This window comes from Scyliorhinus canicula, chromosome 14, assembly GCF_902713615.1.
Source record: "Scyliorhinus canicula chromosome 14, sScyCan1.1, whole genome shotgun sequence".
Classification (NCBI taxonomy): Eukaryota; Metazoa; Chordata; class Chondrichthyes; order Carcharhiniformes; family Scyliorhinidae; genus Scyliorhinus; species Scyliorhinus canicula.
The window spans coordinates 73,264,715-73,279,670 of record NC_052159.1 but is presented as its reverse complement, the minus strand read 5'-3'; the positions used below and the strand labels follow the sequence as shown (position 1 = coordinate 73,279,670).

The window sequence follows — 14,956 nt, the reverse complement described above, 5'->3', positions numbered from 1 at the left end:
ATTCCTCCTGGCCTCCACTGTGTCTAGCAGTCTCCCCAGATCTGCATCCCCGAATCTTGGGACCAGCCTCCTGGGTGCCATTGATGCGAGCTGGTTGGGTTTGACTGAGCAAGTGCTGCTCGACCTTGTTAGTGGGGGACTGGCAAGTGCAGTGCTGGTGAATCGGCTGGCGAGCCTTCATTTGCGGCGCGAAGCCACTGGGGCCTTGTGAAGTCGACCAATTAACATTGAATATCTGGGCAGTATGGTGGCACAGTGGGTTAGCATTGCAGCCTCACAGCGCCGAGGTCCCAGGTTCGATCCCGGCTCTGGGTCACTGTCCGTATGGAGTTTGCACATTCCCCCATGTTTGCGTTGGTTTCGCCCCCACAACCCAAAGATGTGCAAAGTAGGTGGATTGGCCAAGCTAAATTGCCCCTTAATATGAATTGGGTACACTAAATTTATTTTTTAAAATATTGAATATTGTTGTCAGCCGAGCGCCGGGAAGCTCGCAGCAGTTCTCACTCCCTACCACGCTTAGAAATGTTTCCGGAGAATCGTGCTCCATGATGACTAATATTGATTTGTTGTAAAACTGCCTTTGGTTCACTAATGTCCTTTAGGGAAGGGAATCTGCCATCCTTAACTGGTCTGACCTCCTAGTGACACTAGACCACAGAATTGTGATTGACTCTTAAATGCCCTCTGAAGTGGCTCATCAAGCACTTCCGTTCAAGGGAATTAAGGATGGGTAATGAATGCTGGACTTAGAAATAGTGGAGGGTCTGAAGGCCTGCAGTCGGGTAAAGCCCCGGGGCCGGACGGGTACCCAGTGGAGTTTTATAAAATGTTCTCTGGGATATTGGGGCAGGTGTTGATGAGGATGTTCGATGAGGCAAGGGAAAGAGGGGTGCTGCCCTGACGATATCACAGGCCACAATTTCGCTGATTCTGAAGCGGGCCAAGAACCCTGAGCGCTGTGGGTCCTACAGGCCGATATCCCTGTTGAATGTGGATGCCAAATTGCTGGCCAAAATTTTGTCCTCCAGGATTGAGGATTGTGTTCCGGACGTTATTGGAGAGGACCAGACGGGGTTTGTTAAGGATAGGCAGTTGGTGGCCAATATAAGAGCATTGTTAAACGTGATCATGATGCCCCTGAAAGGTAGGGAGGTGGGGGTAGTGATCGCAATGGATGCAGAAAAGGCTTTTGATCGGGTAGAATAGGATTATCTGTGGGAGGTGCTGGGACGGTTGGTATTTGTGTTGGGCTTTATTGACTGGGTCAGATTGCTGTATCAGGCTCCTGTGGCAAACGTACGGACAAATAGGACAACGTCGGACTATTTTAGACTGTACCGGGGGACTGGGAGACAGGGATGCCCCCTCTCCCCACTGTTGTTCACGCTAGCTATAGAGCCGTTGGCAATTGCTCTGAGAGCCTCAATGGGCTGGTTCGGGGGGGACGATTTTCGGAGGTGGGATGCGCTTCCGTTATCACTGGCTGGGAGGGTTCAGACAGTGAAGATGGCGGTCCTCCCGAAACTCCTGTTCGTGTTTCAATGTCTCCCCTGATGTGTTGGGTATGCTGGGTCTGTGAGGACTGCGTTTACCATAGCAGTGATTGAGACAGGCTACCAACACTTGTAGAAGTACAATTCTATTTTATTTAACTATGAGCTGTTAAACATACTTGCACTATGGGTTGACACTATGTTAAGTTGACTGGAGACCTGAGGCTAACCTGACCAGACTATACTGCTAGCATATGGTAGATGTTAGTGTTGCTGATCACGGGCTCTGGCTGTCTCAGAGGCTGCATCCCGAGAAAGCTGGAAAACTAGTGCCCTCTGGCTTTATAGTAGCCGTGTCCTGTCTGGTGATCAGGAAGTGGGTGGTGGAGGAGGGGTCGCCATGGGAACGTATGGCGGCGGCTTCATGCAAGGGCACCAGTCTGGGGGCGTTGGTAACTGTGCCTCTGCCGTTCCCACCGGCACGGTACTCCACCAGCCCCATGGTGGTGGCGGCCCTGAGAGTCTGGGGCAATGGAGGAGACATGTGGGAGCAGAGGGAGCATTGGTCTGGTCCCCAATCTGTAATAATCACTGGATGGGGGGTTCTGGACATCGCGGAGAGCAGGGATATGTTTATAGAGGGGACTTTCCGAGTATGACGGCGCTGGAGGAGAAGTTTGGGTTGGCGAGGGGAAACAAATTCAGGTATCTGCAGGTCCAGGACTTCCTACGTAAACAGGTGTCAACCTTCCCGCTCCTACCGCTAAGGGGGATTCAGGACAGGGTAGTTTCCAGAGGGTGGGTAGGAGAAGGGAGTGTCTCTGACATTTACAAGGAACTTATGGGGTCAGAGGCGATGCAGACCGAGGAGCTGAAGCGCAAGTGGGAGGAGGAGAAGGGAGGGGAGGGGTCTATGAGCGAACGCGTTCAGTAGAGTTGACGTGTCCACAACATGTGCCTGGCTCAGCCTGATACAATTCAATGTCGTTCACTCGACTCCCATGACAGTGGCCCGGATGAGCAGATTCTTTGAGGTGGAAGACAGGTGTGCAAAATGTGCGGGAGGACCAGCGAACCACGTCCACATATTCTGGGCATCTCCTAAGCTTAGGGGATTTTGGCAGGGGTTTGCAGATGTCATGTCCACGGTGTTAAAAACCAGGGTGGCGCTGAATCCAGAGGGGTGTCTGGATCAACCGGGGTGTCAGAAGACCCAGGAATCAAGGTGGAGAAAGAGGCCGATGTTCTGGCCTTTGCTTCCCTGATAGTCTGGAGACGGATACTATTAGCTTGGAGGGACTCGAAGCCCCCGAAGTCGGAGACCTGGCTATCGGACATGGCTAGCTTTCTCTGTCTGGAGAAAATCGAGTTCGCCTCGAGAGGGTCACTGTTGGGGTTTGCCGTTCATCGACTTCTTCGCGGAAAATTAATCGTCAGCAGAAGCGGGAGGAGGGGGGTTTACTTTAGCTTAGTGTAGGGGGTTAATAAAGGTGGGACCTGTAAGGGAGGGAGACGGCTTTTGCACCATGTTTATAGTTTCATGTACATTGTTTATTTTGTTGTTGCTATAATACCAAAAATACCTCAATAAAATGTTTATTAAAAAAATGAATGCTGAACTTTCCAGCATTGCCCAAATCCCATGAAAGAAAAAAATGCTTCTCTTTATTCACCCAAACAAAGCTCGAGACAGATTTATGCTCAGTGGGAGATATTTATGGATGCAACTCTTGGTGGAGCCACTTGGTGGCAGCACCATTCTGCATTTGATGAATGATATGAAACATATATAGACACATGCATAGAAAATAGAAGCAGGAAGAGGCTGTTCGGTACTTCGACCCTGCTCCGCCATTTGCTAGGATCATGGCTGATCATCAAGTTCAATACCCTAATTCACACACACACACACACACACACACACACACCACACCCCCCCCCCCCCCCCCCCGATGTTCCTTGGTCTCTTTAGCCTCGAGAGCTATATCTAATTCCTTCTTCGCAATGCACATTTTTGCTTCAACTACTATCCGTAGTAGTGAATTCCATAGATTCACCACTCTCAGGGTGAAGAAATTTCTCCTCACCTCAGTCCTAAAAGGTTTACCCCTAATCCTCAAATTATGACCCCTTGGTCTGGACTCTTCCACCCCACCCCCAATCGGGAACATTCTTTCTGAATCTACCCAGTCTAATCCTGTTAGAGTTTCGAGGATATGCCCTCATTCTTCTCAACTCAAATGAATATAATCTTAACCAATTTAGTCTCTCCTCATGTGAGAGTCCCGCCATTCCAGGAATCAGCCTAGTAAACCTTTGCTGCACTCCTTCCATAGCAAGAACATCCTTCCTCCAATAAGGACAGCAAGCTGCACGTAATACTGCAGGTGTGGCCTTATCAATGCCCTATGCAATTGCAGTAAAGCATCCCTATTCCTATACTCAAATCCTCTTGCTTTGAAGGCCAAACATGCAATTTGCCTTCTTTACTGCCTGATGTACCTGCGTGCTTACTTTCAGCGCTTGATGCACGAGGGCACCAAGATCTCGCTGAATATCTACCCCTCTCAATTTATACCAATTCAAATAATAATCTGCCGCCCTTTTTTTGCTACTAAAGTGAATAACCTTGCATTTATCTACATTATACTGCATCTGCCATGTTTTCTGCCCACTCACAGCCTGTCAAAACCACACAGAAGCACCTCTGCATTCTCCTGACAGTTCACCCTTCCACCCAACTTTATACTATCTGAAAATTGTACATTTAATTCCCTCGTCCAAATCATTAATATATCATATGAACAGTTGGGGTCCACGGACAGATCCCTGTGGTACCCCACTAGTCACTGCCTGCCAATTGGAAAAAGATCCATTTATTCTAACCTTTTTGCTTCCTATCTGCTAACCAGCTTTCTATCGATCTGAAGGCACTACCCGCAAGCCCATGTGCTTTAACTTTACATAGTAAGCTGCTATGTGAGTGAGACCTTATCAAAAGTCTAAATAAACCACATCCACCAGGTCTCCCTGGTCAACTCTACTAGTTACATCTTCAAAGAATTCCAGTAGATTTGTCAAGCATGATTTCCGTTTTGTAAATCCATGCTGACTTTGTCTGATTATACTATTGCTTTTCAAATGCTGTAATTTAAAATACTTGACAATGGACTCTAGCAGCTTCCCTGGTCTAGGCTCACTGGTCTATAGGTCCCTGTTTTCTCTCTACCTCTCTTTTTGAATAGCGGGGTTATATTAGCTACCTTCGCATCTATAGGAACCATTCCAGAGTCCAACGAATTTTGGAAAATGACCACCAATTGATCTACTATTTCTAGGGCTACTTCCTTAACCTTAAGTACTCTGAGATGAAGATTATCAGGTCCTGGAGATTTGTCTGCCTTCAATCCCATTAATTTCCGCCAAACCATTTCTTTGCTCATACTAATTTCCTCCAGCTCCTCCCTGAAACTTGTATTTCTCAGAACTTCTTTTTTCATGTTTTCCTTTGTGATGACAGAAGCAAAGTACGAATTTAGTTCCTCAGCCATTTTTTTGTTCTCCTAATGAATCCCCCCATTCTGACTGTAAGGAGCCTACATCATTTTTTAAGTCCTCCGCTAGCTTACTATAATATTGTATTTTCCCCCCCTTAATCAATTCCTTGGTTCACCTTTGCTGAAATTTAAACTGTCCCCAATCCTCAGGTCTATTGCTTTTTCTTGCTAATTTGTATGCCTTTTCTTTGAACCTAATACTGTCTCTAATTTCCCTTGTAAGCAATGGCTTGGCCATGCTTCCCTTTCTACTCTTGCGTCAAATAGGACTAAACAACTTTTGGAGTTCACCTATTGATTCCTTTTAATACCTGACATTGCCTGTCTATTGTCCTTCCTTTCAGTAATGTTTCTCAGTCCATCATATCCAAGTCAAGACTCATATCACCAGTTATCTTTATTGAGATTCAGGACCCTAGTCTCAGAATCAACTACCTCACTATCCACCATGATAAAGAATTCTAACATATTATGGTCACTCATCCCCAAAGGTTCTTTCACAACTCGATTGTCAACCAATTCTTTCTCATTGCACAACACCAAGTCCAAGATAGCTTATTCTCTTGTTAGTTCCTCTACGTATTGGTTGAGAGAACCATCCTGTATACATCCCAGAAATTCCTCCTCTATTGCACTGTGAAGCACCAGCATCGTTGATGTAGCCTCCTTTTTTTTGGGTGGGGGGGGGGACCTCGGTTGATCCATACAACCCTGGTAGAATCAGTCTCAGACTGAGATGAAGGTCTCATCCTTGCAAGCATGAGGGTCTTGATAATTAAGGTATAGTAGTCTCAACCCAGTCTGTATACGACTAGGAACACACACTAGACTGCTAGTCTGACACCAAATTGACTAATCTTGTCCAGAGAGCTGATGTGCAATGTGGGGAAAGAAACTGCTGTTGAAAGGTGTGCCACAAGTTTGGTAATCAAGTAGTTTGGTTCAGATTATAGCAGGTTTCATTCATTAATGCTTAATTTAGTTACTAGATGCCAAAAATGACTCAACATAGAAAATGATGGTTAGACAGCATCTGCGGAGAGAGAAATATAATTTGTTTTAAGTTGATGACCTTTCAATAGAACTAAAAAGCCTGGAGATAGCCTGGGTCTCTAGCAAGTACAGGGGTCACGGTTGGGAGGAGTGGGGGAAGAACAAAAGGCAAGGTCTGTGAAACGGGTCAAAGCTACTGAGATTAAGTGACAGAAAGGGATGTTGATACATGAAAAAAAGGGGGTGCTACCTGATTTTGAGGCTGTGCAAGGTTTTGATTGGGTCTTGCAAAGTCAGGTTAACAAATACAAAATGAATGCTGTTCGACACATGAGATATCTTGCATAGGAACAATAGTACAACAATCACCATATCACATATTTCTGAAGTACGTAAATGTATTTCAAATGTCTTAATTATTTCAAAGTGTGTACCTGCCAATAATGTTATACTTGAACAATTAAATAAAAATAGATGGCCCATAGTTTCCAATCTCCAGAGGCTTGTAGTAGGGATATACTCAGAAGGTGCCCTGGGAGATCTCCCAGGAGATCCTCATGCCAGTTCAAAGTTCAAACTTTGGATGGGCAATTACCCTCTACTGTGACCAGCCAATACTCTGATTTAAATCAGTGACTTCAGATGGTTCCTGCAACTGTCTTTAACGAATAGCTACCTGGGAAAGGTTAGAAGAATTAAAACCGTTTGTAATTCCTGGGTAACAATCATGCGGATTTCCCTGTCCCCCACCCCCCGACACTCCACAGGACCACCCAGGGAGTCCCCCAACTGCTCTCCCTCTCGTGTCCCTCCCTCCATGTCCTGGCTGTGCATCTAATGCCCCTTCCCCCACGAGTGCTGTAAAAACAGGGGGCCTGGCTTCCATTCCCTCTGGTCTCCTGCACTTGACTGAACATCTGCACTTCACCTTTCTCACCTGGTCCCAATTTGAACATCGGATGAGAACGGTGCAGCTGCATTCTAGCCTATGCAGCCGGTTTAGTACCATGGGCTAAACAGCTGGCTTGTAATGCAGAACAGTGCCAGCAGCGCAGGTTCAATTCCCGTATCGGCCTCCCCGAACAGGCGCCAGAATGTGGCGGCTAGGGGCTTTTCACAGTAACTTCATTGAAGCCTACTTGTGATAATAAGCGATTATTAGTATTGTTATTATTAAGTGAAAAGGATCAGACCAGCAGTTCAAGTCTGATTGCCACTCATCTGACAAAACCTCTGCGCCACAAGACTTCCTTATAGAGAATATTAATGTACTGTAATTTTATTTTTATTGAGCCACGAATATCATTTTGGCCAAGATCATATTGCCTGTTGAAAATTCTGGATTATAAACAGCAGACCTGGCAGCATCTGTATAAAGAGAAAGAATTCTGACAAGTCACATGTCTCCTGGCTGGGAGGGGTGGAGCATAATGGGGACATGGAGATTTGGGCTTCCAGCCTGTTAATCACATTGAAATTAAAGCAAAGGAGTTGTTTTCTAGCGCTGGAAGGAGCATGGTGGGAATCCTGCTATGGCCGGCATGGTGCGACCGGATCCGAATTGGGGACGGGTCTGCTCTCTGGCGCCGATCCCGTTTTTGGGCAGATGTGGGATTTTCCACTCGATTGGGATTCCTGATCTTGTCAACAGGGAATGGAGAATCCTGGCCATTTTCTATAATGGCTTACTTGGTTTGAGTCATGCACAGCTTCTACTTTATCATCGATAGTTTTAAAAACCTGTACTGTTTATTGTGGATCTTACCCAGTGATCGATACAGGCTGTCCTGTCGTGTTTTGTCAATGTGAACGTGTTAAGTCAGCTTCAAACTTAGAAACTCTCCTACCTAGTTATCAGATATGTAAACACACTCGAACTGCAAGTAAACATAGAATTTACAGTGCAGAAGGAGGCCATTCCACCCATTGAGTCTGCACCCACCCTTGGAAAGAGCACCCTACTTAAGCCCACGCCTCCACCCTATCCCAGTAACCCCACTTAACCTTTTTGGACACTCGAGGGCAATTTAGCATGGCTAATCCACCTAACCCGCACATCTTTGGACTGTGGGAAGAAACCGGAGCACCCGGAGGAAACTCGCGCAGATACGGGGAGAATGTGAATTAGAGTAAAACTACATTAGATTATGACTTGGACTTTAGTTGTTAAATAAGCATGTTAAACAACAAACACTAGGTGTAGTTATTTAACATAAGCTGTCTTCTGTTCTGCTTCAGACCCCCTCCAAATATCAGCTAGGCAGGCATTTCTCTAACTTTTCAGTACAAAGAACAATACAGCACAAGAACAGGCCCTTTGGCCCTCCGACACTGCATCGACCATGGTACCTGTCTAAACTAAAACCGTATGCACTTACGGAGTCTGTATCCTTTCATTCCCACCCTATTCATATATTTGTCTAGATGCCACTTAAATGTCGCTATTGTACCTGCACCTACCAACTCCCAAAGCAGCGCATTCCATATATTTACCATATGACGTATAAAGATTGCAATGAGACGAGGCCAGATATGAATCATTAATGAAATGAAATGGAAATCGCTTATTGTCACGAGTAGGCTTCAATGAAGTTACTGTGAAAAGCCCCAAGTCGTCACATTCTGCTCCTGTCCGGGGAGGCTGGTACGGGAATCGAACCGTGCTGCTGGCCTGCTTAGTCTGCTTTAAAAGCTAGCGGTTTAGCCCACTGAGCTAAACCAGCCCCTAGAGTGCATTAAGCTCTTGTAAGCTGCATTTCATTCAAAACTCTGTTGTCTGCAGATTCATGAGTATATCTTTGTAATCTAATACTCTTGTTACAACTATTTGTGACAATAAAGATTATTATATTTTGATGTATAATTTTATTGTATTACATTATACAGTTGAACTATTCTAAGCTGTATTCATCAATAACTTTGTATTATCTGCTTAAAGGGAAGAAAAACAAATTGCGAGTATATTATCTGTCCTGGTTAAGAAACAAGATATTGCGCAATGATCCTGAAGTAGAGAAAAAGCAAGGCTGGACAACAGTTGGGGACTTGGAAGGATGTGTACACTACAAAGTTGGTGAGAAAATTATATGCACTTTGAAATATACTAAAAGTTGCAAAGTTGAAACAAAATTGACGTGTCTGCAGCATTACAAATACAATGAAATATACATTATTTTCATCTGCAATTGGCCTGTAGTATCTGTGTGGGTCCCTGCAGACATGTTGTTTGATTGTTTGCTGGGTCTTGATGTATGTACGCGAGCACATCATCATTTGCAGTGGTTAAATTTTGCCATGAAAATAGCGTCCAGTGTGTGCAATGTCACTAGACTAAGAAAACATTAAGAACAAATATCCTGCATTTAAAAAGTATAATTCCAAATCATTTGACAGTGTAATTGTGTTTGAGAAATTGGCCAGTTAATGCATTACGCCTCTGGAGACCACTCTCGAACTGAGGAAATAAACCTCCTAGATTTGTCAGCCAGGAGCCCAGAGTGAACTAAACATTGGCAGATTGGAAGTGACTTGAGCACAGGGTTCACGATATGCATTTGACACTTCTTATGGCTATATTTGAAATCCCATTCACTGGCATTGAGCAACGGGGAGTGTAAATGGCACTCGTACGGCTGGAAATTTTATACTGATGTTGTGGCAAAAGAACATTGTAAAGCAGAATTTGCTTACTTAACTCTGCGCCTGGCCTAATACACTGTGTGCAAAAAGTATAAACCAGGATATGTACATTTGATTCAGCTCATTGAAGGTCAGGTACAGAGAACGGGAAACAGAGGTGGGACTGAGAGACAAAGATCAAGTGAAAGCATTTTATTTTAACTTTAAAATGCTGCAACGCCAATTAAATTCTGAAAGACTGAGACTCTGCTTTTGTGAAATTACATTTTCAGTGCTGGAAAGGTTTACATAGAATTACATAGAATTTACAGTGCAGAAGGAGGCCATTCGGCCCATCGAGTCTGCACCGGCTCTTGGAAAGAGCACCCTACCCTTACCAAGGTCAACACCTCCACCCTATCCCCATAACTCAGTAACCCCACCCAACACTAAGGGCAATTTTGGACACTAAGGGCAATTTATCATGGCCAATCCACCTAACTCGCACATCTTTGGACTGTGGGAGGAAACCGGAGCACCCGGAGGAAACCCACGCACACACGGGGAGGATGTGCAGACTCCACACAGACAGTGACCCAAGCCGGAATCGAACCTGGGACCCTGGAGCTGTGAAGCGATTGTGCTATCCACAATGCTACCGTGCTGCCCTTAAAAATTTACTTACACCAGAAGACACAAGCTTTTCCTATATGTTTAGTGGCAGCATGGTGGCACAGTGGTTAGCACTACTGCCTCACAGTGCTCGGGGCCTGGGTTCAATTTCGGCCTTGGATGACTATGTGGAGCTTGCACTTTCTGCATGGGTTTCCTCTGGTTTTTTTCCCCACAGACCAAAGATGTGCAGGTTAGGTGGATTGGTCAAGCTAAATTGCCCCTTAGTGGCCAAAAGATGTGCGGGTTAGGATGGGGAAGTGGGCGTAGGTGGGGTGCTCTTTCAGAGGGTCGGTGTAGACCCGATGGGCTGAATGGCCTCCTTCTGCACTGTAGGAATTCTATGGGTAAACATTGGCTAAGTACTTCACACAAACATACAAATATTCAGTCCCTTGAGACAGCTCAGCCCTTTGATAAGATCATGGCTGATCTGGTTGTGGTCTCAACTTTCCTGACTCCTTTTAACTTGCTTGTCAATCAAGAATCCATAAAATATTCTGTGACCCTGTCCCCACTGCTGTCTGGGGAAGAGAATTCCACAGGCTGACCAGTCTGAGTCTCATCTCCATCTTAAGTGGGAGAATCCTTTGGCGTGAATCTCCGAAACGGCGGCTAAGTGTTGATGCCGGCGCAAACAAAAGAGCGTTTCATGCTGGCGTCAACGGGCCCCTTGACCCAGCGATTCACTTACCTGAAGGGGGCCAGCAGGGCGCCGAGTGCTCGGCACAGCTCCAGCTGCCAATACGGGACCCAGCACTTCTGGCCGCGGGTCCACGCATGTGCGTGCCGGCCGCCTGCGGCAGCGGCCCCGAGCAACATGGCGGACGCACACAGCAAGCCGGCCCCAACAATATAGAGCACCCCCCCCCCCCCCCCCCCCCCCCCCCAGATCGTGCGCCGATCTTTGGCCCCCGATCAGAACCCTGGCTGTCCTGGCCTCTTTCAATGGCCCCCGACTGGTGCCGTGTCGATCACGCTTGCACGACTGCCGGCGATTCTCCGGTCCGCGGAGAATCATGGGAAGACGTCGGACCCGATTGTGAGTCAAACGCCTCATTCTCCGCCCCAGAGCCAAGCGCGATTTCGGCACGAGGCTCTGAGAATCCCGGCCCTTATTTTTCAACTCTGACCCCAAGGCCAGAATTTTATGCTTGATGGACAAGCACACAGCTGATGTGTTGGAAGGTACCACGTGTGATATTTCAATCAGCAGGCATGCGCAGAAGTTGAATCTGTGGCTGCTGACAGTTAAAGGGCCAATTAAGGTAATGTAAACAGCGACTGATTTTGAATGATCCGTATGCTTTTACACTTGGCACAAGGGTCACTCAGCATGGAGGCCTTCACATTGTTCATGAATTCTACATCCAGGGCAGGAAAAAAGGTGTACAGGATCTTGGCAAGGTGAGTAAGTAGGAGTTTTGATCCGAGTTGGATGCAGTTTATTTTCAGATAGTTTCTGGTGGACTCATGATTTGCAGAGGCTTTCTGCCGAGAGGCCCCTTCATAGAATCATAGAATTTACAGTGCAGAAGGAGGCTATTTAGCCCATCGAGTCTGCACTGGTCCTTGGAAAGAGCACCCTACTCAAGCCCACACCACCATCCTATCCCTGTAACCCAGTAACCCCACCTAACCTTTTTGGACACAAAGGGCAATTTTGCATGGCCAATCCACCTAAACCGCACATCTTTGGACTGTGGAAGGAAACTGGAGGAAACCCATGCAGACACAGGGAGAGCATGCAGACTCCGCAGAGACAGTGCACGAAGTCAGGAGTCGAACCTAGGACCCTGGAGCTGTGAAACAACAGTGCTGACCATTATGCGGCCGTGCCGCCTTCAATGCATAATTCTATGCATGATGTGGAGATGCCGGCATTCACCTGAGGCGGGAGCAGTGCTCCGAAAGCTAGTGATTTGAAACAAACTTGTTGGACTTTAACCTGGTGTTGTAATTCTATGCAGTCATCTTTTAGAAAAAAAATGGAGATTGTCTACCCTGCTGGGGGGACCTCCTGAGATGAACAAAACCGGAGAGTGGACCAGTTGCCTGCAGGCATCACCCGAGTGGAATCAGGGGCCGGGAGGCACAATCAGAAGGGTCCAGGGCCAGCAGGAAGTGCAAATCAAAAGGTTCCCGAGCAGGCAACATTTACCCAGCAGGCAGGATTTATATGCATTACTCATTCTATCCGGACATGAGGTTGTGTTGAGGAAGACTCTGCCACTCCAGGGAGATTGACAGCTTCTCTGCAAAATGATCGGTCCTAAAATCACCTCCAACTATGTAGGTGGCCACCTTATGCCTGTGGCTATAAAGGTGACTTGGCCTGAACTCTGCCTCAGGTTCTTTCCAGGTGTTAGTGGGAGATCTATGTGGTGTCTCCCAATCAGCTGGTCACAGACTCATCAAGCTAGTCACTGATGGTGCACTTCTGAAGAGTCAGTGCTTTAATTCAGTTTAGGACCACTGAGGCTAGCCAGGCAGAGCGAGCCAGAGAATTTGCTGCGAAAATTGGATTCCTGTGCATCCAGAGAACCACTGACTACATGCATGTGTCCCACGTAAAGGCACCAGCAGTTGAGTCGGCGGCCTCTGTCAATAAAAAGGGCTTCCACTCGCTCATTCAGTGCGTAACTGCACGAGTCAGATACTGCAGGTTTGTGCCAGAGATACAGGACATTGTCATGATGCCTACATCCTCCCGTCACTCCCAGATGCCAAGACTCTTTATTTCTCCAGCTGGCTTGTATGGTTGGCTCCTGGGGGACAAAGGCTCTCCACTGAAAAGTTAGCTGAGACACCCAGGACTGCAGCTGAGGAGAGTTACAACCTCGGTCATGCCTTCACAAAGGCAACAATTGAGAAGACAATTGGCCTTCTCAAATTAGGGTTTTCTGCCTTGCCGGCTCAGGCGGTTCACTGCAATATCCTCCTGAGTATGCCGGGGGGGGGGGGGGGGGGGGGGGGGGGTGGAGAAGAGAGAAAGATGGCGAACCTGCACGAAAGGCCCCAGACGATTGATCGAGTACTTAGTATTAGGAGGAGCCTGAACAGTCCTAGGCTGAGGAGCTGGATCCCAATGTGAGGATCCTGATGGGAGGTCTTGTAGGCATCCACATCAAGGAGTCGAAGCGATGGAAAAGGTTACGACACCTTAATTATCTTTGATGATAAGGCACTCCTGTGACCTGAAGTCAAGTTTTGCCCTCTGAAATAAAATTTGCAGCCCTTCATACGTGCCGCACACCACTCAGAGGCCTTTTCCCTATCAATTCCATGAAGTACAGCAAGGCCATTTCACATAATGTTACATTTATATAATTAATGGGAAGATACAAGTTGACCAGTAGACAAGTCCCTTGATGGCAGCTGGATTGGAGGCAGCCTACTACTTTGATGACCTTGGCGGCCATCCTCTGGTCACTGGAGCTCGTGTAGGCCCCTTCTGGGTGGGAGAGCCCAATGTCCTGGCCGGACAGTCCTCAGTTGCCGTGGCCTTGTCAGCTGCATTGGTTTCAGGCAGAGGGGTGGAGGAGCTGCTGCCATCATCCAGAGCACCCTGAAAGGAATGCCTAGATCTGAGCTGCAGCTCATTCACCAACACGAGGCTGGTCTGAACCTTCCTGCTCACACATAGATGGATGTTCAGCTAGCAGAGTTATTAGATACCTCATCCATCTCTCACACTGGTAGTAACCTGCTACCCTCTGATTATCATTACCCTTGTTGCTAGCTTGCTTTCTTGCCCCGTCCTCTCAATTTAATTTATCACATTTTCCTTCACTTGATCCGTTGCCCTGACTATTTAGTTTAATGTCCTCTCCACCACCTTAGTTATACAACTTGCCAGAACACTGATCCCAGTGTTTTGGAGAAAACCATTCCAGCAGTACAGCTCTCACTTTTTCAGTACTGGTGCCAGTGTTCCATGAAGCGAAAGCCATTTACAGTATGCCAATTTACTCGTGGCTCAGCTTTTAATCCAGAGATGAATACCTTTGTGGTTCTGCTTTATAATTCAGCCCCGAACTGCTATTCTAAGTAGAACCTCTTTCCTAGTTCTATCTATGTTGTTGGTACCTCCATGGACAAGGAAAACTAGATCCTCCCCCCTCCCACTGAAAGTTCTTTCCAATCCAGAGCAGCTGTCCCAAATTTTGGCACTTGGGCAGGCAACACAGTTTTCTTGACATGCTCTGAGCGACAGAAAGCTGCCGACACTCCTGACCAATATTGTGTCCTACCACTGCTACATTCCCCCCCCCCCCCCCCCCCAGCGCTTGATTGGGTTCCTGCATTGCAGTGAGACAACATCCATTTTGCAGCCCCCATTTTCATGCACGCAAGCTGCACGATCCACAAATTTGTTAGGACAGATGCAAAGTCTGCGGCTCCTCCACACTTACCTTCTTGATCCCCATATCTACCTCATTTGTCACGCCCTCCTATCCTTGACTATGGACCTAATTAAAGGCCTTAACCCAAGGGGTGTGACTACCTCCTGGAACAAAATGTCCTGGTGACTTTCTCCTTCCCCATTGCATTGCAGTGTCCGTACCTCAGACTCCAGTTTATGAACTCTGAACCTAAGTTCCTCAAGTCATAAAGTTA

At 46.9% G+C, this 14,956-nt stretch overlaps 1 protein-coding gene across 9 annotated transcripts in view; it reads left to right on the top strand.

The window, feature by feature from the left end:
- Positions 1 to 14,956, top strand: part of LOC119977609 (mitogen-activated protein kinase kinase kinase kinase 4) — a 399,419-nt gene that overhangs the window by 362,824 nt on the left and 21,639 nt on the right. For all 9 annotated transcript variants that reach the window (XM_038818739.1, XM_038818736.1, XM_038818742.1 and 6 more), the window contains one exon: positions 8,985 to 9,119. In XM_038818739.1, the coding sequence (XP_038674667.1) occupies positions 8,985 to 9,119 (135 nt within the window). The remainder of the gene's footprint in view (positions 1 to 8,984; positions 9,120 to 14,956) is intronic.